Source organism: Delphinapterus leucas, chromosome 19 (genome assembly GCF_059928025.1).
Source record: "Delphinapterus leucas isolate spDelLeu-1000000601 "Yukka" chromosome 19, BTC_Dleu_Yukka2, whole genome shotgun sequence".
NCBI classification, from domain to species: Eukaryota; Metazoa; Chordata; class Mammalia; order Artiodactyla; family Monodontidae; genus Delphinapterus; species Delphinapterus leucas.
Genome location: NC_143147.1, coordinates 15,264,568 through 15,291,070, shown reverse-complemented (window position 1 = coordinate 15,291,070; position 26,503 = coordinate 15,264,568). Strand labels below are relative to the sequence as shown.

At 55.8% G+C, this 26,503-nt stretch overlaps 4 protein-coding genes and 2 pseudogenes across 4 annotated transcripts; all 6 read left to right on the top strand.

Annotated features, from left to right (window-relative positions):
- Positions 1–2,814, top strand: LOC149744767 (uncharacterized protein SPEM2-like). The gene is made up of 3 exons (XM_089899904.1): positions 1–865; positions 1,009–1,066; positions 1,200–2,814. The coding sequence occupies exons 1-3, from the start codon at positions 728–730 to the stop codon at positions 2,447–2,449; spliced, it is 1,446 nt and encodes a 481-aa protein (XP_089756030.1). The 5' UTR covers positions 1–727; the 3' UTR covers positions 2,450–2,814.
- Positions 2,815–3,203: 389 nt separating this feature from the next.
- Positions 3,204–4,258, top strand: LOC149744766 (uncharacterized protein SPEM3 pseudogene; annotated as a pseudogene).
- Positions 4,259–4,702: 444 nt separating this feature from the next.
- On the top strand, positions 4,703–6,418 carry LOC149744765 (uncharacterized protein SPEM3-like; annotated as a pseudogene).
- A 1,832-nt stretch (positions 6,419–8,250) lies between these two features.
- On the top strand, positions 8,251–10,603 carry LOC149744764 (transmembrane protein 102). Its single transcript, XM_089899892.1, has 3 exons — positions 8,251–8,397; positions 8,566–8,949; positions 9,051–10,603. Exons 2-3 carry the CDS (start codon positions 8,736–8,738, stop codon positions 10,370–10,372), a joined length of 1,536 nt encoding a protein of 511 aa, XP_089756018.1. The 5' UTR covers positions 8,251–8,397; positions 8,566–8,735; the 3' UTR covers positions 10,373–10,603.
- Positions 10,604–12,277: 1,674 nt separating this feature from the next.
- LOC149744763 (fibroblast growth factor 11) lies at positions 12,278–17,437 on the top strand. The gene is made up of 5 exons (XM_089899918.1): positions 12,278–12,686; positions 14,345–14,455; positions 14,660–14,763; positions 15,379–15,577; positions 15,845–17,437. Exons 1-5 carry the CDS (start codon positions 12,494–12,496, stop codon positions 16,021–16,023), a joined length of 786 nt encoding a protein of 261 aa, XP_089756044.1. The 5' UTR covers positions 12,278–12,493; the 3' UTR covers positions 16,024–17,437.
- A 34-nt stretch (positions 17,438–17,471) lies between these two features.
- On the top strand, positions 17,472–25,812 carry LOC149744762 (acetylcholine receptor subunit beta-like). Its single transcript, XM_089899893.1, has 11 exons — positions 17,472–17,707; positions 17,793–17,932; positions 18,515–18,559; positions 19,101–19,210; positions 19,315–19,423; positions 19,789–19,936; positions 20,408–20,617; positions 23,494–23,717; positions 24,211–24,392; positions 24,747–24,894; positions 25,199–25,812. Exons 1-11 carry the CDS (start codon positions 17,644–17,646, stop codon positions 25,337–25,339), a joined length of 1,521 nt encoding a protein of 506 aa, XP_089756019.1. The 5' UTR covers positions 17,472–17,643; the 3' UTR covers positions 25,340–25,812.
- Positions 25,813–26,503: the final 691 nt, after the last annotated feature.

The window sequence follows — 26,503 nt, the reverse complement described above, 5'->3', positions numbered from 1 at the left end:
CGGTTTTCAACTCGGAGGGTTGGCTCAGTGGGAGGGCAGTTGGTTAGGAAGGAGAGAAACCATGGTTGGGGGTGGTCTCTGGCAAAGGTGGCAAACCCTTGCTCTGAAGCAAAGGGGCCAGTGGGCTCAGTGACCACCAACACATAAGGCTGCAACCCCCCGCCAGGAAGGGGTGGGTACGGTGGGTACTAGAGGGGTTATGACAGGGAAATGGGCAGGACAAGGAGGGGATGGTGCAGTGGGGCGACCCCAGAGGGGACTCTTACTGTCACTCATCCATCTAGTCACCCTCGCTGCTGGCCCCAAGCAGGCGTGGGTGGGGAATCACAACAGGCTACATAAGCTGCCATAATGTCTCGAACAATGAAATGGAGGAAATCCTTTATGCATGATTCAGTCCCTATGAAGACTGTCTCTCATCTGTAGCAACCATGCTTGCAAATCAAGTTAAGCAAGGCCCCATGGAGACAGAAGGACAGACTGAACTCTGGGGACTAGGCTCCATGTAGTGGGCGCCGAGGGCAGAGATGGCCACATAAAGGGCCAGCTGAGTGGATGAAAGCTTGGCCACCTCGGCATTGTGACTCCCTGCAACGTGTCTCATTATGACCACGCTCCCTCACCTGTTGGTGGGTGTCTGCAGGTCCTGGCATGAGTGCACTGTGGGTCAGGGCCGGTGGGGGGGGGGGGGCGGCCCGCGGCCCAGGTGGCCCTAGGACACGCCACCATGGAAAACCGGCTCTGGTATGAAAACCTGGGGTGCTGCCATCAATACCAAGAAAGTACCCAGAATGCGGAGGACTTCCTACTCCTGCTGCTGGGCCTTGTCGTTCTTGTCAGCATTGGGATCAGCATGGCAACTATGGTCAGCGATGGTTGGGGACCACCAGTAGGGGTGAAGAGGGCTGAGGGTGGGAACCAGCTGCAGCCTGCACCTCCGTCTGCAGGAACGGTGAGGGTAGAGAGCCTGGCCTTCATTTTCACCCACCCCACCCCACCCCACCCCAGGTATGGCATGGGCTCCAGAATGCCTTAGACAAGACCATCTATTGGATTAATCAGAAAAGTAAGTACGGAAGACAGGTAGGGGGTACCCCGCCCCCGCCACTCCCAGGGCCCTAGAAACCCAGGCCCCCAGGTTCCCAACCCTGAACTCTTCTGACAGTTGCCCTGCCTTCATGGACTCTCGCATCCCCCAGATGAAATCTCGCAGGCTTGTGAAAGTTCCCCCAAACATCCTCCAGCCAAGGCCCAAGATGTCCACACCCACTGCATCCTGGACCCTGTGGAAGTGAAGATGGCCCGCCCCACTTGCTACTCCCTGTCCTCCTACCATCATCTCGGCAACTGTAGCCGCAGCTGCAGCCGCCGCCCCTGCATCCACCAGCGGAGGCCGAAGAACCGCAGACAATTCCCCTACAGCCGCTCAGGCTTCCGTAGGCCGCATCGCAGCCACGGGATGTCACAGCTGCGGCCGATGCCCTCCTTTGATCGGGAGGACCCGGACTCCTACCTGGAGGAGGAGGAGCTTTCCTTCCCACAACCCAAGTACCCGTGGGGGTGCTGGGGAGGGCTCTACCAGCAGATGGGCTTGCCCTCCAACGTGGGCCTCTGGGCCTGCCAGGGTGGGATCCTGGCCAGCCTGCCACCACCCTGTCTCTACCTGTCGCCCGAGCTGCGCCGCATGGCCAAGCGTGTGGAGGCCAAGTCCGAGCTAAGGCTGCAGTCCTTCGGGGCCCCCTGCTCACCATCCCGCATCTGGGGCAACGTGGAGGCTGACCAGTGGACCTCGTCTCCACCACCTCTCCGACGGCTGCCCCCTAACCCCTCGTGGGTCCCTGGGGGGCATAGCACTTACCCCTCAAGGGGCCAGCTCCCGTATGACTCCTGGGATCAACGGCGGCGTGGTCTGGAGGGCTCTGAGACTCCATCCGCTCTGGTGCCTCGGGGCTGCCGGCCCGAAGCCTGGCAGCGCAACTCCCCCCCGGCCCACGGACGGAGCTTCCCCAGCTGTGCTCACAACCAGCTCAAGCGCAGCCCGCACCCCTCCACGGGACACTTGAACTACTCCCGGGATCCCCACGAAGTGCGGCGCCGGGCGGCCGAATGGGCCGAGATGCTGCCCGTGCGGCGCCCTCTGGCCACGTCCGCCTCCCTCACGGTGCTGGCCGAGGCCTCGTACCAGCGGGCCCCGGCTCCCAGCTCAGCGCTGCTCCTCCGCCCCTCCCAGCCCCTGCCCGACGTCCAGGCTACCGAGCACCCTCCACCCCCGCCCACCTTCATGCCACTCAGGCGGAACCCGGGGGGCAATGCCAACTACCAGGTGTATGACAGCCTGGAGCGGAAGCGGCAAGTGCAGGAGAGCCAAGCGCGGGCCAACTCGCTGCTACCTTCCACCTCGGCCTCGAGGCCCTCTCTGTACGGGAGCCAGACTGGGAAAATGAACTGACCAGCAGCAAATGGGAGCGGGGGCGGGGGGGCGGCAGGGCATGGAGAGAGGAATAAAGAGCGCCAGAGTCCAGGAAACACTGGTGATCTGTGGCTTGGAAGCGCCACTCCTTCTGCCAGCCTGGGTCCCTGCCCTTGGCTTCCTGCAATAAGAAGCCAGTGTCCCCTTCTTGGCCTGAGGGTCCCCTTGGTTTAGTGGCCACAGTTCTGCCAGCAGGCCCCTCCTGGTCCTATACCATGCACTAAGTAGGTCTGCAGCTGCAGACTCCAAACCACTGGTCTCTGGGCACCTCCTCTGTGTCTCAGCTGTCCCTGTCCCCAAAGAGCCTCATACAAGAAGCTGCTTCCAAACTGGGAGGTTCCACATCTGGGCAGGTCCAGCTCCAGGCCCAGTGAAGGGCATGAAGAAGGCTGAGGCTCTGGACTCCAGCCAGGCCTTCAGCAGGCCTCTGAGGCCAAGGTCTTCCTAGTCTCAAGAGGGGCCAAGAGACGGAATGTGTCATTCGAACAAGTGAGTGACCGGGCGGTGAGCGAATGAATGACCGCTCGAGGGGAGGTGTGCCGGCCTACGGGCCCTGTTTGACTGTCCAGGCTCAGCTTACCTGACCCTGGTTACCAGGGGAATGCCACCCTGGGCCCTCCTTTTCGTCCCCCTCCCTCACTGTGACCTCACCACCTGCCCCATCATGACCCAGTCTGGCTCCCAGTGACTATATGGAGGCCAGGGGACTCAGGCAGTCCTTGGACCCCCGGCCATGGGTGAGCGAGCCCTCTACTGAGCCGATCCATGCTCTGGCAGCATCCCCAGGAAATGCCAGGAGCTAGGAGACTCAATTCTTTTGATCCTGATCAGATTCATCTTCCTCAACTTGGGGATGAATGTGGTGACTATGGTCAGGGCAGGATCTGGGCAGCGGGGTTGGGGGAGCCCTGGGGTCTTGAAGGGGCTGAGGTGGGAGAGCTGCTGGGGTGTGGCCGGACAAGGGTTGGATTTCAGGGCTCACCCTGCTCCCGGCCTCCCCCCTCCCCTTCTTCCCTCAGCTCTGGAGGCATCTGAAGAGATTCTTGCGGGCACTTTTCAAACGCATTTTCCCCAAAGGTGAGTGGGCGCCAGCGTGGGCTCAGGGGATGTGGGCCTGTCCCCTTTCTTCTATCTCTGCCTTGATTCTCAGCCCCTCAGGAAGCCAGGCCCTGAACCATCTCGCCTTTCCCCGCAGACAAGCAAGCCAGCTGTGTAGGCAGCCATCGCATGCGCATGCGCTGCTCCGTGGATCCCAAGAACCTGCGCTCAAGAGTTTCTTCCCGCTTCCGCCATCGCCCAAGCTTCCTGCTCGGGCACCCAAACCACCACCCAAACTCCTGGATACCAGACACAAATGACGAGAATGCTTCTAAGTGCTGCTGGATGCCGCCTCAGTGTGGACGGACTGGGGCTTCCACGGAGGCTCCACGGGGACTGTGGAAGGAGCGGGTAGTGGGAGCTGGGGAGGCCCCTCCGGTCACAGCCTTAAAGTCCCAAGCCAACTTTTACTCCAGGTAAGAGACATCATCCAAGCTCTGAAGGATGAGCAAGGTGGACGTGGTTCCACTCCACCTGCCCCAAGAGAGCAAGACTAAGACCCCAGACTCTGACCCAGCCCAGGCCCCAGCCTGGGCCCAGACCCGCCCCCCAGTTCAGCCCCCTGCGCATGCTCCTGCCAAGGCCCAGGCCTTCTCCTCAGCCCACCCCACTGAGCACACCTCCCCCAGTCCGAGACCTGCTCCCGAGGCCACGCCCATGAGCACACTTCCGCCCAGGCCTTCTCCCTAGTGCACCCCACTGGGAACACTCCTGCCAAAGCCCAGACCTTCTCCTCCACCCACCCCTCTGAGCACGCCCCACCTCAGGCCCAGACTTGCTCCACATTCCCCCCCCCTGAGCACACCCCCGCCCCAGGCCCAGACCCCCTCCCCAGCCCTCACCCCTGAGCACAGCCCTGCCCAGGTCCAGGGCCCTGAGCATACCTCAGCCCATACCCCAGCCCAGGCCCAAGCCCAGGCCCCCTCACAGGCCTCAGCCCAGTCCCTGGGCCACATATCTGTCTGCACCCTGACCCATGCTCATCTGACCTATACCCATGCCAACACTCTGGTCCCTCCCCCAACTTCTGCCCCAGTCCCTCCCCCAACTTCTGCCCCTGCTACTACTCCTGCCCTAGCCCCTACACCAGCCCCTGTCCCGACCTCTGACACAACCTCTGTCCTAGCACTGGTCATGGCCCTGACGACCACTCCAGTCCCTTCCACCACCCCTACCCCCATCCTAGATTCTATTCCCTCTACCTTGTCTGCCTTCAGCCAAGGCCTCTCCTCCGGCCGTGTGGTCTGCGATGCCCGCAGGGTAAAGCAGAAGTGATTCCATGTGTGTCCCCCTCAGAACTCTGGGTATTCCAGAAAGGACTTGGGTACCCTCTCCAGGCCCCAAGAGGGGCATGGTCTGGTGAGCTCTGGTACAGCTGAACAAACACTCAAGCAACGTAGTGGGGACAGTGCTAAGCCCTCCACAGGATCCATACTGGGTTACCTGGAGTTGGGGAATATGGAATGGAAGATCTCAAATGATGCCAAAGACAAATTTGTATAGTCCAAGACCTTCCCTTACTGCAGCTTCCTTCCTTGCAGGTCTGAGAAGAGAAACACGGACACCCAGACTCCAGTCTACCCCAAATTCCTGTACTCCAATGATGCTGCACCTTCTCAACCTTGCTTCCATTCTCGAACCAGTGCCCAGAGCTCACCATGCACCATGCCTCCACCATGCACTCTTTATCTGCCTCTTGTTTCTCCCAGATCATGGGTCCTTCATCAACACAGCAACCACCAGAAGCCCTCCACCTTAATACAACCCCCCACCTTTCCCCCAACCTCCAAGTCTCCTCAGTCTGTCCTCTCTTCCCAGGGCCCCATCCCTCCCCAGTTATCCACTACTTCCCAAACCCCAAGCCAGGCCCAACCCCCTGAACTTCATGAGAGTCTAGGCCTCAACGAAGGCTCTGTCCTTCCAAGGACCCCAGGCCCTTCCAAAGTCTGCAGAGTTTCCAGAAACCCAGGCCTTACCCCAAACCCAGGCCTCCCCCAAGAACCCAGGCCTTGCTCAAGATCCAGACCTCCACAAGCTTCCAGGCCTTACCCAAGATGCTGGAATTCACAGGGGCTCAGAACATACCCATAACCCTAGCTTACACAGCACTCAGGAATTAATCGAGATCCTGGCCCCCATAAGGGTCCAGCCCTTACTGAAGACTCTGGCTTATCCAAGAGATCAGGCCTCCATAACAACTCATGCCTTATCCCAAATCCTGGCCTCCACAGGAACCCTCTAGGAACTGACTCTGTCCAAGTTTTGGGCCCACATCAGACCTGAAAGTCATTTATATCTGAGGCAGTTCGTCGAAAGGAGGATGCGGGGCAGCACATACCATGGACTTCTGTCCCACCCAGTCAGAACTCCTGCTCTCCCAAGGCTCAGGTGGCCTACAATGACCTGCTAACCTTCTCAGAGGTACCTGTACTGATTGAGCTGCAATCACCCTCCCGGCGAGCAGGCAGCCAAGACTGGGTGTACCAGCCCATGGATACAGTTCCTCCAGCCTGCCAGAACTATCGCCAGATGTCTACGCATCCCAAAACCAGCTGGAAGCCCTACTGTCCTGGGTCAGGCACCCGGCTAGGGCATGTGGTCTTTGACGCCCGCGAGAGACAGTTCAGACCAGGCAGGGACAAGTGCGAAGCTCTGTCTCCCAGGCGCCTTCACCGACAGACATCCAACAACTCACCGGAGACCATCAAGGAGTGGGGATATCAGTGTGTGATGAGCACTTTAGAAAAAGAGGGGACAGATATGCATGAGGAATAAAGAGACAAGAGAAGTGTTCTGTTGTTATCTGAGGACATCCACCCCAGCCCCATCCCACAGGGCCTGATGAGGACCTAAACTATCCCTGCTTTCCTTCCATCGCTGTCTAGCTAAATCCGTTATCCCCAAGGCCCTAGAGCTGCATTGTCAATTACAGTAGCCACTAGCCAAATGCCTATTAGAATGTAAATTAGTTAAAATTAAGGAAAATTAATTCTGTTAAAAATTAAGTTAAAAATTCTCTTCCTCAGGGAACAGAATTTCCCTGGCATCCAGTTCTGTTCCCTGGCGGTCCAGTTGTTGGGACTTGGCGCTTTCCCTGCTGTGGCTGGGGTTCAATCCCTGGTCGGGGAACTCAGACCCCGCAAGCTTCATGGCTTGGCCAAAAAAAAAAATTCTGTTCCTCAGTGCCACGACCTTCTAAATGCTCAGTAGGCACATGGAGCTAGTGGCTACTGTATTGGACGGCACAGATTTAGAACATTTGCATCATCATGGAAAATGCTATTGGAGAGCAGTGCTTTAGAGTTTAGAGCAATTTTCCTTTCCCTGTTGCCCACCCCCAGCATCTTAAAGCTCCCCCAGAGCCCAGAGAACTTAGTTCTTTTTAGGGTGGCTCAGAAGCCACCCTCTGGGGAGGAGGTAAGATGTGGGGATGGACACCCAATGCCTGATTTCCCCAGACTGTGAGAAAGAGCCCAGGCTTCAGTTTTCCTCATCTGGTCTCTTGGGTCACGACCAGATGTATGGAAACTTGCCTCCCCCGTTCTGGGCTGTGTTTGGGGCTCTTGGTTACTGAGGGAGAAGACCTCTCTTTGTCAGTGACTAGGAAACCTTGTGTTTTAGGCTCCCCAAATTGAGTCCTGGATTCTGAGGGTCCCCTCCTTCATAGGCCTCTCAATTTTTCGAGGTGTCTCCACTTAATTTTCTTGCCCATGGACTTAAGCCTAGTTCACTGTAGAGACAGACCCCTGGGAAAAAGGCATGTAAGAATTCCTGGTCCAGTATGCATTGGTCTAATCTGTGAGCGTGTCTCTGGTGTCCTATCTTTCTGTCCTATTATTCTGGCTCCTAGTTTCATCCTGGACTTAAGCTGTGTCCATGATAGCACTGGTTGCTGAAAGCCATTTCCTTCCCCTGATAATTTTTCATTGCCTTCCCCTAGCCCAGCTGGAGTTTCCTCTGGACTTGATTTTCAGTCCTGATAACTCTTCTGTATACACACATAAGCTGCGAGATTGCAAAGTGTTTTCCCTGCCACCACTTGTGTGTCTGAGGTGGGCAACACTAATATGTCCCTTCCCTGAGTCAGATGTCCATCCCTGGGTCACTACATGCACACTATCGGTGTGTTCTTGTCTAACATTACCACCACCGATTCCAAGGAGATATATCCCAGCTGGAGAGCCCATTTCCAACACCTCTGTGGCTCAGCTCTGACCTTGGACAAGTCATGTGCAACCTTTCTAGGCTTGCAGTCTCATCTCTAAAATGAAGTTATAATTGCATGCAAGAACCCTTCTAGATTTAAATGACCAGGGCTCCTCTACTCCCAAGTGAGATGTAGAGTCCCCTATTTCTCCGCATGCCCTAGTGTATGTCCCTCATTATTGTTTGCTATTCAGATCCATCCTATTAGGCCTCTGTCCTAACCCCAAGGAGTGTTTGTGCGGTTGACCTGGCCTTGTAAAGACACAGAATAGTTTATCTCCATAGAAACTACAACTTCCATCAGGCACTACTTCAACGGAACAGGAAAGGATGTGGGGGCGTGGCCCCAACGCCCTGGTAGCTTTGAAGACAAACTACAACTCCCAGGATAGCCGCGAGATCTCTGCAGAGCGAAAGGAGTGACTGAACTCTGACTGGAGGCCGGGCTGGTCCGGAACCACCCCGACAGTCTCCAGAAAGGGGCGTGGTTATAATTTAGGGGCGTGACCTTGCAGGCAGCAGGAAGAAGTTACCTGTTGAATCTTCCTATCCATTCTCTTCCCAGCCTTTGTAGCTAACCCTAAGAGGGAAGCCGCAAGCCACTAGCCTCTTCTGAAAAAGAGGTAAGGGGACGTAGACAAGGGGCAGCGAAGGAGGCTATTGCATTCCTTAGGAGGGGCCAAACAGCTACTTTCTACCTGCTGAGTCAGGTGAACCGTTCCATGGGGGCGGGGACCAGCATATGAGAAAAAGGCAAGGACGGAGGAGGTATTTATTTGTTCTCTTTCAAGACCAAATTTAGGGCCCTTCGTCTGCAGACCCATTGGCGGACTGTGTCTTGGGAACCCTCTTGGCCTCTGGAAGAGAAAAGAACGGGGGCCAGTTTTCCACAGCAAAAGGAACGGCCCGTCTGGGCTTCCTCCCGTCTGTGTATTTCCTAGCCCCCAGACGACAGAGCCATATGGCTTCCGCGGTCTGGGGGAGTGCTCCCTGGTGGGGCCCACCGCCCCCAGCCCCAGCCCGGCCGCTCACGGACATCGACTTCTGCTCTGGGGCGCAGCTGCAAGAACTAACCCAGCTGATCCAGGAGCTGGGTGTGCAGGCGAGCTGGAGTGAAGGTCCCAAGCCAGGACCAGATCTCCTCCAGGCCAAGGACTTTGTTTTCTCTTTGCTTGGTAAGTAACCCTCCTAGCCTTCGGGAACTTGCAGCTCTCAGCTCCGCCTCACCCCGCCCCGGCTCTGGATCACGCCTTTACGATCCCTTCTCTTTCCTTAGGTCTCGTTCACCGCCGGGACCCTCGCTTTCCTCCTCAGGCAGAGCTCTTGCTGCTTCGTGGCGGGATTCGCGAGGGCTCCCTGGATCTGGGGCCTGCGCCTCTAGGTCCCTACGCTCGGGGACCTCACTACGACGCCGGCTTCACACTGCTGGTGCCCGTGCTTTCGCTAGATGGCACTGGGCAGGAGCTGCAACTGGACGTGGGATCCTGTTACGCATGGCTCTTCCTCCCAGAGCAGGTACGCGGAACCTCGGTCCGGGAGGCATGGCAGGATTGCCTAGGACCCCCAGTCCCAGGAGGACGTGATTCGATCCACCCAGCCCAAAGCAAAGAAACTCCCAAGGATCCGCAAATCTCCGTGGACCAGCTACACGGTGACGTCACTGACCCTGAGGCACACGAGTCTTTGGAAAACTCACCTAGTAATGTTTCAGTGCCAGAGCTGCCTCAACAAGACGTAACCGATGTTGACTTTCCCTCACCACTGAAAAAAACGAATGGTGACGTCACCAAAGCAGCCGAAGTTAGCCCAGTGCCACAGCCGTCGGAGGCTCCGGAGGCATGGCCCACATTGTGCCCCGCCCAGGTGGCTGCCTGGTTCTTTGCTTCACTGGCTGCAGTCGCTGAGTCCCTGTTTCCGGTCCCGGGTGCCCCGCGCTTGGTCCACGCAGCCCGCCACGCGGGGGTCACCACCATCCTTGTGGCTACGCCTGGGCCCCCGCGCCGCCTCTTGCTTTTCGACTTGATCCCCGTGGTGTCCGTGGCCGGCTGGCCCCAGGGGGCTCGGAGCCACTCGTGGGCCGGCCCGCTGGCCTCGGAGTCGTCTTCCTTCTACCTGGTGCCCGGCGGCGGCGGCACAGAGCGGCCGGACGCCTCCGGCTGGCAGCTCTGCTTCGCCCGCCAAGAGCTGGCGCTCAAGACGCGCATACCCGTTCCCCTGCTGCAAGCGCACGCGGCGGCCCAGGCGCTGCTGCGCCCGCTGGTGGCCGGGACTGGGGTCGCGGCGCCCTACCTCCTGCGGACGTTGCTCTACTGGGCGTGCGAGCGGCTGCCCGCGCTCTATCTGGCGAGACCCGAGAATGCGGGCGCCTGCTGCCTCGGGCTGCTGGATGAGCTGGGCCGGGTGCTCGAGGCCGGGACGCTGCCCCACTATTTTCTGAGTGGCCAAAAGCTCCGTGCGGGGGACGGCGCCGCTTCGCTGCTCGGGGCGTTGGCCCTGCTTCGCAGGGACCCTGCCCGCGCCCTGCGCGCCGCTGTGGAAGAGGCCAAGGCTGCACGCAAGGGGGGCGGCTTAGCCGGCGTGGGAGGCGGGGCCCATTAAAGACGCTGTTCCTACTAACCTCGAATGTGCTTCTGTTGGCCAGCGGGATGTGGAGGGGACTGCTCTCCCCTCACCCGGGAGACAGTCTGCTGAGCGCTTTGGGCCTGAAGAGCCCATTCTAGAAGGCCTCCTCGCCGGTTCCTCCGCTTCCTCCTACCCTCCTCCCGCCCCATCCCTGGCACAGGTCGTTCCATTCTGGCCTCTCCACTTTCCAAATCTGTGGCCAGCACCCCTCCCACTCCGGAGCAGCGTCTGGCATCCATCTCCCGCCAGTTCTTATGGTCTTTTCTCTTAGGAGTCAATAGGGATGGGGGTAATATATTTGCTGAAAAAACGTGTAAAGGAGAGAGGTATGGAGACCAGGGACTGACAGTTTGTCTCACACAAAAGCAGAGACATTAAGGAGGCCGGATTTCACCCCAGGCTAGACCTCACCACCACCGCTATCTCTTCAGTTATTCCCCCCACCTTCCTCATCCAGTTCTGTCCTCCATCCCAGGCAATAGGGTCCCTTTCTCCATTCTCGGGGCATCCGCCATTCCATCTATCTAAGCCCAACCTCTCCCCCCATCCAGAGTTCCATTCAGTGGAGTCGCCTCCTTGTCCCTCCTTCTCTGAACCCCGAGACATGCGGCCTTGCCTCGGCTCCGCCTGTCTCTAAGACCTTCGCCACTCCCTGCCTCCAAGGAACCCCGGGGTTCCGCCCGCCCAGCTTCACCCCCGCCACTCTTTCCCGGCGTCTCCGCCCCCTGCCCCGCCCCCGGGCCGGCTCTCGGAGGAGAGGGGAGCCGCTGTCGCCGCCGCCGCCTCAGCTTCCCACAGCCGCTACCGCTGCCGCCGCTGCCGCCGCTCCGCTTGGCCCAGCCGCCAGGCCCAGTGCTCACTTCGCCAGACCAGGGCGCTCTGCGGAGACACCCTCAATCCTTCCTGGGGTCCGGGACGCCTAGCCGGGCGTGGGGGGAAGCTCCGCTTGCGGGGTACAGGGAGGGAGGAGCCTGGAACCGGAGCCAGCGCCAGCCGACCCCGGATCGACAAGACAGGACAGGTTGAGGGGCGTCGGGGAAGGAAGAGGGGGTGCTATAGGCAGTCCCGGGGAGGACAAGGAAGCCCTGTCGCAGAAAGCTCTGATGCGCTCTGACTTACAGCGGGTCTGTTCACATTTGGGGACCCGTGACAACGTGGGTGCACTCCTCTCTCGGGGGGCTGGTTGGATTGGAGGGCGTGGGATCTAAACAGCACCAGCTGTCCGCGAGGAAATTAGGGGCTGCCAGAAGAAAACAAAAAAGCCAAAAACCTATGCTCCTTATTCCGAGGTGACAGAGGGCCCTCCAGACAACCACCTGGTGTAACCACTAGGAAGGGCGGATTTGGAGGTGACTTCAAAAGGAGTGGATGGTAACAAGGTGAGGAAAGGGGCTCAGCAGCTGGAATGCTGTGCCACTAGAAATGGGGGTGACTTGGTAAAAAGTGGTATCGTCCAGAGACAGGGTCTGGGAACCTCTTCTTGCTGATTGGCGACAGTCTGGATATTTCAAGGCATAGTTTTTTGGGGATTTCAGTGAAAAAAAGTGGGGGATTCTTCACTTAGAGGGCGGCAAAGGAAAAGACACCAAGGTTGGGTTCTTCCTAGACACTGGCAACACCCCATCAGGGGTGGGGTGAGCTAATATCCCCAAAGCTAAGGACCCACACCCTTAAAATTACAAGAGTGGCTTTGGCAGGAGTGCAGGTCCCGGAAATAGGGTGGAAAGGTGCCTGGGGATATTGGAACCACATCCTGGAAAATTTGAGGGTCTTGGCTTTGGGATAGTGTTAGTGGGGGACAGGGACACTGGAGATCAGAGAAGGGGGAGTTTTCTGTAGGGGGCAAAGGTCGAGGGTGGGGTCAACTGAGCGGTACATAGGCTGCTGGGTCTGGCGAAGCTAGCAAGAGGCCCAAGGGTGGGAGCTGGTGCCTGGGGTGGGGGTCGTCTAGGGCTTATCCTCAGGTCCTGTGGGTGAGGCGGCGAGTCGGACCGGAGAGTCAAGAGCATGTCCTGGTGAGCTAGCGGGCTTCTCCGGGGGGGGGGGCAGCGCGCTCCGGGAGCCTGCCGGTTTTGGGGTGTCTCCTCCCGGGGCGCCATGGCGGCACTGGCCAGCAGCCTGATCCGGCAGAAGCGGGAGGTCCACGAGCCCGGGGGCAGCCGGCCCGTGTCGGCGCAGCGGCGCGTGTGTCCCCGCGGCACCAAGTCCCTTTGCCAGAAGCAGCTCCTCATCCTGCTGTCCAAGGTGCGACTGTGCGGGGGGCGGCCCGCGCGGCCGGACCGCTGCCCGGGTGAGTGGCTGGGGCGGGGTCTCCGGGCCGGGGGTCTCTCTGCCTGGGAGGTTGAGGCCAGGGACTCGGAAGAGCGGGGCCCGACTGACGGGGGCTCCCCGAAAGTGAAAGGGGGTGGGCCTGGACCACAAACTCTCGGCCAGACTATGCCTCAGTTTCCCTTCTCTCTCGCCCGTAACCCCGAGTCTCCTTGCTTTCGAGGGCAAGGGGAAGGCTTGAGGGGCTAAGCCTGGTGCCCCGAAGCCTGGCAGCTCCCACTCGGCCCCCCTCCCAACACAGGAGTCCCCACCCCCACCATCCTCTGCCTACGTGCCGTCTCTCGCGATTCTTTCAATGCCGAGTGGAGGGGCCTGGGGGTTCCGGACGCCTGGGTCACCCCGAGGGTTTCTGCGGCTCCGGCAGCCCCGCCCCCGCCCCGGTTCTCCCGCTCCTCCGAGCCTTGGATCCGTTCCTCCTCGCCGAGCTTGCCTGGCTCGGTACCAATCTCCCCAAGCTCTCCCCCGGGTGTCCTTGCAGCTACCTCGCCAGTCCGCCCCTCTGTGCGCCCTCCTCCCGTGACCTGCACTTCAAGAAGGGAGCTGGGCACTCCCCCATGACCGCCTACGCGACTCAGAAATCGGGTCCCACGGGCTCAGGGGACCCTCTGCCGCGAGGAACTCAGACACACTAAACGGCTGGATACCCGCACGGAGACTGGGGGTCGTACCATCTACGAGGGGGTACCGGGAACTCGGCCACAAGCGCCGGGGGAGGAGAGTTGTGAGGGTTAGCGTGTGGTCCCCGTACAGGTGCGACAGGCGGGAAGTCCCTCTGGCCTCACTCCCGTCCGCTCTCAGCTCCCCTAGGGGGAGACCCCCCCCACCCCCCGCTGGCGTCCTCCTCCCCCCGCCGCCGGCCCTCCGCAGTGGTACGGTCCGCAGCCCACCCTTTGGGTGGGACCCAGCCCCCACGTGAGTCAGCCTGCCTCACCAGCTCCCTGGCCCCCTCCCCCATTTCCTTGGTTTAGTACCGAATATCCCCCATCCCAGGCGGGTTACCTGGCTGAAGGGGAGAGGCTGAGCCTCAAGGAGGGCTGGGCCCCCGCGAGCCAGCAGACAGACAGACAGACAGACAGACAGATGGGTCAGTGTCAGAGAGGCCGGCGCTGGGCCAAGGCGAGGCCCGCGCGAAGCGAGCGTCAGCCGCAGCAGCAGGTGCTGAGTCAGCGTCAGGCCCAGTCCCACCCCCACTCCTGAGGGGGCGCCCCTACCCTGGGGTCACCTTAATGCCCCCCACATTCGCAAACACACTGCCCCTTCAGCAGCTCTGCCTGTCTCCCTTTGTCCTCTGCGTTTCCATGTATCTCTCCCCTTCCTCTTCCTTCTTCTCCCCTCCCCCCATTCTGGTTGAGCTGTAGAGCAGGAATTAAGCCTTTAAATACATTTCAATCAATTAAACTGAAAGCTGGTTAGAGGAAGCAGAAGGGACCCACACCCCAGCTTCCTCTGGAGTCAAAGAGAGGTGGGAGAGAGCTTGCTTAGAGGGTCAGGGAGCTGGGGCCCTGGGACCCTCTTCCTTCCCTCCATCCTCCTTTCTTTCTCTCCTCTGATCCCGCCAAGTGTAGCAATGTTTCTGGGAACAGAGATGTCATGTTCCAAGATGAATGTCTCTCTCTCCAGAGCCTCAGCTCAAAGGCATCGTCACCAAACTGTTCTGCCGCCAGGGTTTCTACCTCCAGGCGAATCCCGATGGGAGCATCCAGGGCACCCCAGAGGACACCAGCTCTTTCAGTGAGAGGGGAAGCCAGCTGCTGGGTGGGAAGGGGGAGCGCAGGCATAGGAGATGACAGTCCTATTGTGGCTTCAGGTTCTGTTGTTTTCAGTCTGGCTCTTTGACCCTGCAAAGGAAGAAGTAGAACTGGGACCAGAATTGAGGAGGGGCTCGGATGGGGATTGGAGGCTTGGGGTACTGATACCCCTTCTCTCCACCCCCAGCCCACTTCAACCTGATCCCTGTGGGGCTCCGTGTAGTCACCATCCAGAGTGCCAAGCTGGGTCACTACGTGGCCATGAACGCTGAGGGGCTGCTCTACAGCTCGGTGAGACAAGGGGGCAGAGTGGCCTGGAGTCAGGGGACTCCCCTAGCTACAGCCTTCCCAGCTACAGATATTTTGCAGCTCAGGGCTTCCTCTCCCTCCAGCTCTTGCCTGTCCTCACTGCCTGCTCCCAAGCACCTCCTCTAGCGTCCCTCCAATCCCTTCTCCTCCAATAGCCTCCTAAATACCCCCAGGCTCTTTGAATGTCCAACTCTTCCAACCTTTTAGGACCCCTGTGTCTTCTCCAACCTCCTCTAGACCTCATTATTACTCACTTCCCCAGAGTCATTCAGGATGCTGGGGAAGGATTCAGGAACTCCTCCAAGCAGAAACTCCCTCCAGGTGCCCTGGATGGTGAAAGGTTGGGAGTAGAGCAGAGAGAAGTTATCTTCTTATCCCAGGTCCCCAGAAGTCTAGTTCCCGGCCCTCGGGGGGCCACCAGACTCTTCCTCATGCTCCCTTTCTCCCAGTTCCTGCGGGGACTCAGAAGTTGGCTCTCCCAGTCTCAAACGTATGGATTATATCCTGCCTTGTTTTTCCCAGGGCTCCCTTCTGTTCAGTGATGTGTCTTTTTGTCTTTCTGTCTGTGTGTGCCTTTCTGGGTCTTTGTCTCCTCAGCCACATTTCACAGCTGAGTGTCGCTTTAAGGAGTGCGTCTTTGAGAATTACTATGTCCTGTACGCCTCTGCTCTCTATCGCCAGCGTCGTTCTGGCCGGGCCTGGTACCTGGGCCTGGACAAGGAGGGCCGAGTCATGAAGGGAAATCGAGTCAAGAAGACCAAGGCAGCCGCCCACTTTGTGCCCAAGCTCCTGGAGGGTGAGTATGGACCCCCAGGGAAGAAGTGGACCACATGGGACGGTATTGACCTAGACATGGACATTTAGTGACACACAGCTAAGGGGCTATAAGTGTTTTAAGAGGACACATGCTATGACAGGTCAAGCCAGGAAGGCTTTGGCCTTTGGAGGTTTGGGAAGCTCTCCTTCTGTGGGTTCCCAGAGGAGGAGTATAGGGGAAGGGAGCCCTTTCAGAGCTCTCTTGGTGCCTAACTCTCCTTCCTGCTCCTCTCTCTCCCCTTCACAGTGGCTGTGTACCGGGAGCCTTCTCTCCACAGTGTCCCTGAGACCTCCCCTTCCAGTCCCCCTGCCCCCTGCCATGTAGTCCCCAGACTGGAGGCTCCCTGCTCTAGCCACCACCACAGCCTGTCTCCCAGCCCTGCTTCTGGCCCTGCTCTCACCCCTGCTGCCACACTCATGCCCTGAGCAGCCATGTCCCACCAGGTGCTCTACCCTGAGGGAGCCTAGGGGCCGGCCATGACTTCTGGGGCTGCTGAGACCCTTAGATCCTTGGGACCGGGAAAGGGGTCAGAGAGGGGGACGTCTGAAAATGGTCCTGGCTGATCACTTCTTTCCTTCCACACTCACACCCTCCAAAGCCTTTTCCCGAGATGGTGTGGGGGGGTTCCAAAACTGACAAAACCAGGGCATAAATCTTCCCCACCCCGGGCTCAGCCAGTTCCTGGAGCCCTTTGCCCTTTTCATGGCCACCAAGCCATAGACTTATAGGTCCACTGCAGCTCAGGTTAGTTTCCTTCTTTCGCTTCTCCACCTTTTGCCTTGTTCCAGACAGGCTCTGGAACACCAGGCACCCCAGCCAGGGCCATTTCTGCACCCAGGGTCTGTGCTGGAACACAGGCATGCTGCCAGGCTCTGTTCTGGATCCATCAGGCTTCTGTCCTTCACCCAGATGGACCCCTGGTTTCCAATTAGAGAGTAGCTGGATTGGGGCCCTGTCCAGCTGTTGGTCTTGGCCTGAATTGGGCCAGTCTCAGATCACCACAGGTTTAACTTTCTTACCCCAGAGACACCCAATTCTAGAGCGTGGTGTTCTAGACACATACAGAGCCATACTTCCTTCTGAATCTCAGCTCTAGGACATAGACCACGACTCTCAGCCCTTCCCTCTAGGATGGAACTAGAGCCTATATAGGCATGTTATTGCTCTAGAGTAAGAGTTCTAGACCCACGCTTCCACTTTCTCTAGTGATACCTGTTAAGCAGGCGCTCTGGAAAGGACCCAGTTATGATTCACAAAGAACTAAGTCCAGAACTTCTTGTTTTCCCTAGACAATTTTCCAAAAATCTTATTCTTCCTATAGAATGCTAACCTTATTTTTTACATGCAGTTTCTAGCTCCTGCAACTCAGCTGGGGTCCTGCCAGGGAACAGAGGCTGAGGAAGGGCAGAGGAGTTTTGGAAGGAATCCCTGGCTCATAGAAGGGCAGCTAGGATGGGAAAGTGGCCAGAACCATGGCATGACTGGACCTGTGCCTGGGTTGGGGGGACATGAACACTTAGCTACCTCAGCAGGAATTCCTTCCAGGTCCCCTTTAAAGCTGAGGTCTTTAGGGTAATGGGTCTAGAATAAAAAAGACAAATGGGACATAGCTTTGAACCCCCTCAAATGAGGAGACACCAATTCAGCAATAAGTCCCACCCTTCTCCCCTACAGGTCAGGCCAAGGAGGGTGAGGGTCTCTTGGTCTCTAGACCTCATACACCCCTCCAGCTTCTAACTGAATAGAACTGGCTTTACCTCAGCTGGGTGTTAGGTACCCAAAAAGGCTCTGCTCCCAGGGGACCAGTCTCCACTCCATGCTTTCTCAATTAAAGACGATTTATACAATTGAAGTGTTGTCTGCCATCTGTGGGTAGCAGGCTTTGGCAGTCGCTCGGGGAGGGATCAAGTCCCAGGGGCGGGGCGGGTAGGCTGGCGGCTGCCCCCCAATAACAGGTGCACATTCCTGGGCGCCTCGTCACTTCCCCTGCGCTGGCTGTCCTGGTGGCTCACCCAAGCGGACTCACTGAGCGACGCGGGCGGGCTATGACCCCAGGGGCGCTGCTGCTGCTGCTGCTGCTGGGGGCGTTGGGGGCGCCATTCGCCCCGGGTAAGTCTGGGCCTCAAAGGGGCAGTGACAGGGCCAGAGGTCGTGGCCGGGCATCAGGGCTTCACTCAGTTCTCTCCTCCTCCAGGCGCCCGCGGCTCAGAGGCGGAGGGCCGACTCCGCGAGAAACTTTTCTCGGGCTATGATAGCTCGGTGAGGCCGGCGCGGGAGGTGGGAGACCGCGTCGGGGTCAGCATTGGTCTCAGCCTAGCGCAATTAATCAGCCTGGTGAGGGCGCACGCGGGGAGTTGAGGTCTGGCCCACTAGCCGGCTGGGGGGCGTGGCTTTAGGCAGGGCGGGACCCAGGGACCACTGTGGGCGGGGTCCGGGGCGAGGCCAGGCTGGGTGACTGACGGGCCGTTAGTAGAGATTGGGTCGAAATCGGACCAATGGACAAGCTGTGGGCGTGGCTGCTGGACGGGCCAGGATGGGGCCGGGCAGGATGATGAACGGGCCTGTGGGCAGATCTCAAGTGGAGCTGGGGCCGATGGACAGGCCGGAGAGCGGACCTTGGGGCGGGGTCATAGGCTGGGGCGGACCTTGGTGCCGGACAGGGTCAATAAACAACAGCGGGCAGAGATTCACTCCGGCCGGGGCCGGGACTGGTAAATGCACTGGCTGGCTGTACGGCCAGCAGGAAGTTTACGAGATAGAGGCGGAGCTTAAGCCAACGCAGTTTATAGGAGGTGGGGCTTGAACCCAAGAGGGTGCGACTCAGAAAGAGGGGAGTTTCCAGGGAGAGTTTACCCACCAAGCCCCTCATTTCTCTACACTGACATCATATCTACCCTTTAAACTTTTCCCTTCTAGAACGAGAAGGATGAGGAGATGAGCACAAAGGTCTACTTAGACCTGGTACGGAGACCCCCGCAGGGTGGGAAAGGGCGGGCGTCCCGCTGCCTTTACAATTTCCTCGAATGTCCCGCCCAGTAAGATTTTTTTTTTTTTTTTTTGCATCACGGCCTCAGAAAACACATTTATAACTGAAACAGAAGCTTCAGGAAACAATACCTATCTTTACTATGGGAGCTGCATTCCATGCATTTTTCATTCTAAATTTTTTTTTAACACTGTTTTGGGGCCACTCATTTGATTCCGGACCTATGAAAAGGGTCGTTAACTGCAGTTTGAAAACCACTGTTTTAGAGGCTAGCGTGCAACCCCCTCGTTTTTACAGAAAGAAGAAACTGGGGCCCGATGAGAGAGAAGGGGAAATTAGTTGATAGGGTCCCAAAGAGTGCAGGTGGAGTCTTAAACAGAGCCCCGGCCTCCAGAACCACAGACCATGCCTGCGCGGCTCTCCTCCCTTGCATTCCCTGCCCGGACTTCCTTCGCACATCCCAAGACTCCTTCCAGCCTCCAGCCCCAGACGGCCCCTCAGCCTCTGCTTCCCTAGGAGTGGACTGACTACAGGCTGAGCTGGGACCCTGAGGAGCACGAGGGCATCGATTCACTCCGCATCACTGCCGAATCCGTGTGGCTACCAGACGTGGTGCTCCTAAACAAGTAAGGATGTTCCCAAAGTCTGGGAGGTGGGGCAGGGCCTCTGGAGGGGCGCGGCCTCCGGAGGGAGGGGCCTGATCCCAGATGAGAAGATTCTTTCCCTGCAGCAACGACGGAAATTTTGATGTTGCTCTGGACATCAGCGTCGTGGTGTCCTCCGACGGCTCCGTGCGCTGGCAGCCCCCGGGCATCTATCGCAGCAGCTGCAGCATCCAGGTGTCCGGGCCCCCCCTGGGAAGCTCAAGGCGCTCCTAGAGACCCTCACTCAGATATCCCTCCTCCATAATCCCCATGACCCTCATGTCTCTCTTACCCTTCTGATTTTCCGTTGAGTTTCATCTTCTCTGTCCACTTTCATTGACTTCCAGTCTTCCTCAGTGACCGCCCCCCTCCATTGTCCATGACCTCCCCGCATAGCCTTCTTATTCCTCTGTGACTCCACTTCTCTGTGATCTTCCCCTGGTGGTCCCTATCTCCCTAGTGCCCCATATCCTTTGACCCCTGTCTGCCCTGTGACCTCCCCAACTCCCCCAGCCCTGACCAGCTCTCTGGCAGCTCTAGTGACTCTCCACTCCATCCAGGTCACCTACTTCCCCTTTGACTGGCAGAACTGCACCATGGTGTTCAGTTCCTATAGCTATGACAGCTCAGAAGTCAGTCTGCAGACCGGCTTGGGTCCCGATGGGCAGGAGCGGCAGGAAGTGCACATTCATGAAGGCACCTTTATTGGTGAGTGGGCATGGCTCCCATGTCCATGGGCTTTATGATTTCCGGTTTCTAACAGGCTGATAAATATACTCCATCAGTGAGTCCCTGTGGGTTCAGCAAGATAGGTATAACTGTCTATATTTTGTGGTTATGGAAATTGAGACTTGCTCAAATTTATTAGAGATGGGCTGTCCAGCCCAGGGACCATATCTAGCCCCTTATTACATCAGTCCCCCGTGCTCTAGGATGTGGCAGAGAAAGCCATATCTGGGAATTCCCTGGCGGTCCAGTGGTTAGGACTCCACACTTTCACTGCTGAGGGCCCGGGTTCAATCCCTCGTTGGGGAACTAAGATCCCACAAGCAGCGCGGTGGCGCAGTGAGGCAAAAAAAAAAAAAGAAAAAGAAAAGAAAGCCGTATATTGGGCACCAACAAAGACAGGTTCCACATCTGTGTCACCTTCTCTTCTCCCCCCCCCCTCCGCCACCCAAGAGAATGGTCAATGGGAGATTATTCACAAGCCTTCTCGGCTAATCCAGCCTCCAGTGGATCCTAGGGGAGGGGGGGAAAGACGGCGTGAAGAAGTCACCTTCTACCTCATCATTCGCCGGAAGCCTCTCTTTTACCTGGTCAACGTCATTGCCCCATGCATCCTCATCACTCTTCTGGCCATCTTCGTCTTCTACCTGCCACCAGATGCAGGTAAGAGGGGAAGGGGCCCAGCACTCCTTCTTACCAATGGCTCAGGTTCTTCCTCTTCACCCATAATACAGGGAAGGTTTTCCTGCCAACTCAGGCCTTCATGAACTGTGCTTCAGCAATCTCACCCAGGTTTTCCTTTCAGGAAGAGCCTTTGCCTCTGCATCCAGATTTCCCCTCCAACCTCAAGCTCTACCTCCCCTCTGCTGCTCACTTCTCTGCACCCAGTAACTTCTGAACTCTTCCCTTCAGAATCCTAGGATCTCATCCTTGGAACTGCCACTCCTCTGACCAACAAACTCCCAGGCTCAGCTAATGCTTCCTTTCCCTTTCCCCATTCCTGGCATCCTCCCTCCCCCACTGGTCAAATGCCGCCTACTAGTCCCTTAACCTCCTGTGTCCCTTGGAAATAATAGCCAACATTTCTCTGGGAGACAGCACAATATGCTAACAGAGTAACCTTGGGCAAATTCCTTAATCTCTTAGTGTCCTGATGTGGAAATAGGACAGTCGTTGTCCCTCCCACAGAGGACTATTTTGAAGATTAACTGAGTTAATAGAACTATGCCTGGTACTCTGTAAGCTTTGTGTAAGTGTAGTTATAGTCTTTTCTAATTTGGAGCACTTGCTATAAGATAATACAAATAATGTGTTACATATATTAACTCAGTTCTAATCTTCACAACTCTGTGAGGTAAGTACTGAATTGTCTGCCCGTTTCACAGAGGCTAAGTGAGTTTAAGTCATTCACCTGACGTTACACAGAGAGAAGCAGTGTTGCTGTTCCAACCCTGCTTAGTACTAGTCTGATCCAGAGACTGATATCCTAAGCTCTCATATTCAAAGATGCTTTACTGGGAGTTCTCTGGTAGGCTAGTGGTTAGGATTCTGGGCTTTCACTGCTGTGGCCTGAAAAACAAAACAAAACAAACAAAAAGCACACGCTTTCCTTCTCTCTGTAATCAAGCCCTCTCTCAGTCTAGGGAAGGAGAGAGATGCATCTCTAGAACACACTTCCACATGTAACTTCTCCTTCTTCCTGGAGCAAGGCAAATCTTGGAACCCAATATTACAGGACTGAAGTAGAACAGACCGTAATAGTTATTTATTTCAATACCTTCCATGAAGTTTGCAGTGCCTGTTGTATGCCACAGTAATAACCAGCCACCTGGCATATTCTTACATACTTGGTTTCATTTTTAGATCCTTCGATTTGCTATATAGTTCCTGCCCTAGGGGTTGGTCCATTCATTCATTTAACAATACTTGTTGAACATCTGTAACGTGCAAGGCACTGGGAATACATCAGTGAATAAAACAGACAAAAATCCCTGCTCTCATGGAGTTTATATTCTAGTGGGGGAGACAGTCAGTAAACATAATAAACCCATTGGATAGTATATTATTATTTTTTTAATTAATTAATTTATTTATTTATTTAGGCTGCGTTTGGCCTCCGTTGCTGCGCGGGGCTTTCTCTAGTTGTGGTGAACAGGGGCTACTTTCGTTGCAGTGCACGGGCTTCTCATTGCGGTGGCTCCTCTTGTTGTGGAACACGGAATCTAGGCGCGTGGGCTTCAGTAGTTGTGGCACACGGGCTCTAGAGCACAAGCTCAGTAGTTGTGGCGCACGGGCTTAGTTGCTCCGCGGTATGTGGGATCTTCCCGGACCAGGGCTCGAACCCGCGTCCCCTGCATTGGCAGGCGGATTCCTAACCACTGTGCCACCGGGGAAGTCCTAGATAGTATATTAGGAGAGGTCAATTCCTAAGAAGGAAAAATAGGAAAAGGGTTTGGGGAGGATGAGAATGGGGGTAGGGGTTGCAATTTATTTATTTATTTAAACAATTTTATTGAAATATAGTTGATTTACAATGTTGTGTTTCATTTCTGCTGTACAGCAAAGTGACTCATTTACAGATATATATATTTTTTCATATTCTTTTCCGCTATGGTTTATCACAGGGGTTGCAATTTAAAAATAGGATGGTCAGTGAATGCCTCACTAAAAAGGGAATGTTTGATCAATATTTGAACAAAGACTTGAAGGAAGTGAGAGAATGACCCTGGTAGATATCTGGGGGAAGAAATTACCAGGAGGAGTTAACAGTGAATGCAAAGGCTCTGAGGTGGGCGTGTGCCTTGCATATTCAAGAAATAGCCAACGTAACTGAATGAAGAAAGCAAGAGAGAAAACAGTATGTGATGCAGTCAGAGAGCTAATGGGAAGGCCTTGTAGACTTCAGTAAGGACTTTTATGCTAAAGGCGATGGGAAGCCACTGGAGTGATATGATCTGATTTACATTTTAACGGGATCAATCCGGCTGCTCTGTTGAGAACAGTCAGCAGGGGGGCAAAGGATGAAGCAAAGAGGAGGCCTTTATAATAACTCAGATCTGAGGTAATGGTGGCTGGTACCAGGATGGTAGTGGTAGATGTGATAAGTCATCAGTTTCAGGACATATTTTGAAGATAGAGCCAATAGGGTTTGGTATGGATTGGATATGGGATGAGAGAGAGGAGAGCTGAGAATGACTCAAAGGGATTTGGCCTGAGCCACAGGAAAGGTCGAGTTGTCATTTATGAACTGAGGCAGACTATGTGGGGAGTCGGTGGTGAGGGAATTAAGTTTTGGACATGTTAAGTTCGAGATGTCTAGTGGACACCCAAATGGAGAGGTTAAGTAGGTAGGTGGTTACAAGTGTGGAATTTAGGGGAATCAGTCCAGGTTGGAGGTATAAATGTAGGAGTTATTTGCATGCAGTTGGCCCTTCCAAAAGCCTGTCCTTGAGTGGGCTGGAAACACGGTCACTGATTATGCCAGGGAGATTGCTTTCTGGCAAAGCCTAATCCTTCCGCCTTCCCCTCTGTCCCCCAAGGAGAGAAGATGGGGCTCTCGATCTTTGCCCTGCTGACCCTTACTGTGTTCCTGCTGCTGCTGGCAGACAAAGTGCCTGAGACCTCCCTGTCTGTCCCCATCATTATCAAATACCTCATGTTTACCATGGTCCTCGTCACCTTCTCAGTCATCCTTAGCGTCGTAGTCCTCAACCTGCACCATCGCTCACCCCACACCCACCAAATGCCCCTTTGGGTCCGTCAGGTAAGAAGATCTCCTCTCCAACCTGTGTTAACTCTCAATCCTAGTATTTGGCTTTTTGTCCAGGTATCGCTCCTCCCTCCCACCAACTTCAACCTTCCCTTTCACAGACCTGAGGGAGAACTACAACTCCTGGTAGAGTGTCAAAGTGCCAAGGTCTTTGGGTGTTGAAATGTTGCCCAATTAATTTTATCCTCCCATCATTAACATTGCGTAGATCCCAGACTCTCTTCATCAATACTGCCCATCGTGGGTCCCAAGGAAGCATTCTAAGGGTTAGGTACTATCAGGGTGGAAGCCCTCAGAACTTTTCTTTCCAGTCAGGATGCCTCCTAACCCACTTAAGAACTCTTGGGCTGTGTAGTTGCATTTCATCTGTGGGACGCATGCACGCATGCGCAGGAATGGGCACGTGCCGTGGGGGTGGTTGGCGGCTTCCCTTCTGGTCTGAGAGCATAAGAGCCCCCTCCAATACGCCTCTTCTTCTACTCTGCAGATCTTTATCCACAAACTCCCTCCGTATCTGGGTCTGAAGAGACCCAAACCTGAGAGAGACCAGATACCGGAGCCACCTCCTATACCTCTCAGGGATTCTCCAGGAAGTGGCTGGGGTCGGGGAACAGATGAATATTTCATCCGCAAGCCACCAAATGATTTTCTCTTCCCCAAACCCAACAGGTAGTATCTACTCCCCATCGCCCACGTAGAAGGGAGAGGGAGAACTACACTTCCCAGGAGACTGTGCGGAGGCAGGCGTCCTAAGCTCCCGGAGGATGTCGTGGTTGAGCATCATGGGACTTGTAGTATCCCTTCTGTTGCCCACTTTGCGGGGAGGTGGGAACTAAAGCGTAAGGGAATAGGAGGAATTGCGGAAGGCTAGAGAGGTCGCCGCTGTCGGAGAGAACCTGAAGTGCTCTCTCACGTTTTGAAACCTGGATGGGCGTTGGAGGAGGGAGTTGGGGCGGGGCCTAGAGCACCCGCGCAGGCCGTCTTTGCGCCCCGGTCGTAGCCAAACAGACTCGCCTCTTCCAGGTTCCAGCCTGAACTGTCTGCCCCGGACCTGCGGCGGTTTACCGATGGTCCAAACCGGGCTGTGGGCCTGCCTCCCGAGCTACGGGAGGTCGTTTCCTCAATCAGCTACATCGCTCAACAGCTGCAGGAACAGGAGGACCACGACGCGGTGAGTCCAAAGAGGGTGGGCCTAGGCAAGGCCTGGGTGGCCTTGGCTCCACCCGCAAACTTAGGCTCCGCCCCCGGCACTCGATTTTATTTCTGATTGGAAGTTTGCCTCACTTGGTCCCGCCCCCTGGTTTCCGACTTGTTCTTTACTCACCTCCGTCGCCCGCAGTTTCGCTCTCTGCTATTCTGCGGGCCCGCCCTTGTCTCAAAGCCGTGGTAGGAGCACCTGGGTGCGGTACAGGGCCTTGGGGCCGCCTTCCCTGGGGGTCTGGAGCTCAGGAACAGTTTCCTCTTCCTACCCCCAGCTGAAGGAGGACTGGCAGTTTGTGGCCATGGTGGTGGACCGCCTCTTCCTGTGGACCTTCATCGTCTTCACGAGCGTCGGGACCCTCGTCATCTTTCTGGACGCCACGTACCACTTGCTCCCTCCCGACCCCTTTCCTTGAGGACGAGAGGGCCGAGACCGAGGTTCTCGGCCAGTTGAATTGAGAGTTTGGTAGGACTCTCAAGTCCTATCCCTTTCTGCATCTTAACTCCTTCACTAGGAGTCCAATCCTCTCATTATTTCGTTTCTAGGGAGGAAGCCCAAGGGGGACTGGGCAGATGGGGGCCTTGGGCCCACCTGAAATGCACTATCCGCTTATTTACTCTTTGGCTTCTTGAAGAAGCTCCATTGGATATTCACATCTAGGTTGGCAATGAATGGAACAAAGAACAAGAACTAGATTGTAAGCCTTCTGAGGGCAGGAACTATGTCTGTTCGCTGTAATATCCCCAGCACCTAGCACAGATCCTAACCTAAACAGCCGGTACCTCTGGTTGAATGAATAGGGAAATTTTTTTTCTGTAAGGAAGTACACTAAGTAATAGTGTTTATGTTTGCATGTTGGGACTCGTGGTCGTTTTTTCTTTGTTTTTACCTTTCTGTAGTTTATTGTATTTTGTAATATGTATTATCTTTAGGATAAAAAAAAGGTTATTTCTAAAAGGATGCATTTGTAATGAGGATAAAAAAAGCACACTGTAAAAACCTCAAGTTCCAGCTTTGGTGCTCAAACTTTGGACAAGCTACTAAACTGCCCTGTGCCTCAGTTTCCCCATCTGTAAAATGAAGCTAATAATAATATCTGCTCCCTAGTCTGAGGATCATATGAGAAGATGAGAACAAAAGCATTATACAGTATACATCAGAGGTTACAAACTGGTGTGTTTTGTTTGGCCCATGTTGTTGGCCAGCAGAATTTAAAATTTGAATTGGTTTGCTACTTTTAAAATGTGGATATTTCACAGAGAAATTTGGATTTCTGGCTTCTCTTGAAACTTTTTAAGAACTACAGTAGCACCAGGTCTGATTCCCCTGTTGGCAGCAACCTGCTAGAGCTGATTAGTGGCTGCCCACTCTGGTCAAGGTATTTGTATCAGAATTCCTCCAAGGCCCCACCCACCTAACCACTCATTTTACTTGCCCATGCCTGCATAACACTAGACAAAATACAGGGGAGGGGAGGAGGGACAGGGAGTTGAAGCCCGTGGGAGGCCAGGAGTGGAACAAGAAAGGGTGTTGGTGTCTCTTATGGCCATCACACATTTTGTGCCTGTTTCCTTTCAGT

Excerpts from the sequence above, each read along its gene's own strand:
- LOC149744767 (XM_089899904.1), top strand. The coding sequence starts at position 728 with ATGGAAAACCGGCTCTGGTATGAAAACCTGGGGTGCTGCCATCAATAC. Across the intron at positions 866-1,008 it reads GGATCAGCATGGCAACTATG|GTATGGCATGGGCTCCAGAA; the intron begins GTCAGCGATGGT and ends ACCCCACCCCAG. Across the intron at positions 1,067-1,199 it reads CTATTGGATTAATCAGAAAA|ATGAAATCTCGCAGGCTTGT; the intron begins GTAAGTACGGAA and ends CGCATCCCCCAG.
- LOC149744764 (XM_089899892.1), top strand. The coding sequence starts at position 8,736 with ATGGCTTCCGCGGTCTGGGGGAGTGCTCCCTGGTGGGGCCCACCGCCC. Across the intron at positions 8,950-9,050 it reads CTTTGTTTTCTCTTTGCTTG|GTCTCGTTCACCGCCGGGAC; the intron begins GTAAGTAACCCT and ends CTCTTTCCTTAG.
- LOC149744763 (XM_089899918.1), top strand. The coding sequence starts at position 12,494 with ATGGCGGCACTGGCCAGCAGCCTGATCCGGCAGAAGCGGGAGGTCCAC. Across the intron at positions 12,687-14,344 it reads GCGGCCGGACCGCTGCCCGG|AGCCTCAGCTCAAAGGCATC; the intron begins GTGAGTGGCTGG and ends CTCTCTCTCCAG. Across the intron at positions 14,764-15,378 it reads AGGGGCTGCTCTACAGCTCG|CCACATTTCACAGCTGAGTG; the intron begins GTGAGACAAGGG and ends TTGTCTCCTCAG.
- LOC149744762 (XM_089899893.1), top strand. The coding sequence starts at position 17,644 with ATGACCCCAGGGGCGCTGCTGCTGCTGCTGCTGCTGGGGGCGTTGGGG. Across the intron at positions 17,933-18,514 it reads TAGCGCAATTAATCAGCCTG|AACGAGAAGGATGAGGAGAT; the intron begins GTGAGGGCGCAC and ends TTTCCCTTCTAG. Across the intron at positions 19,937-20,407 it reads TCATGAAGGCACCTTTATTG|AGAATGGTCAATGGGAGATT; the intron begins GTGAGTGGGCAT and ends CCGCCACCCAAG.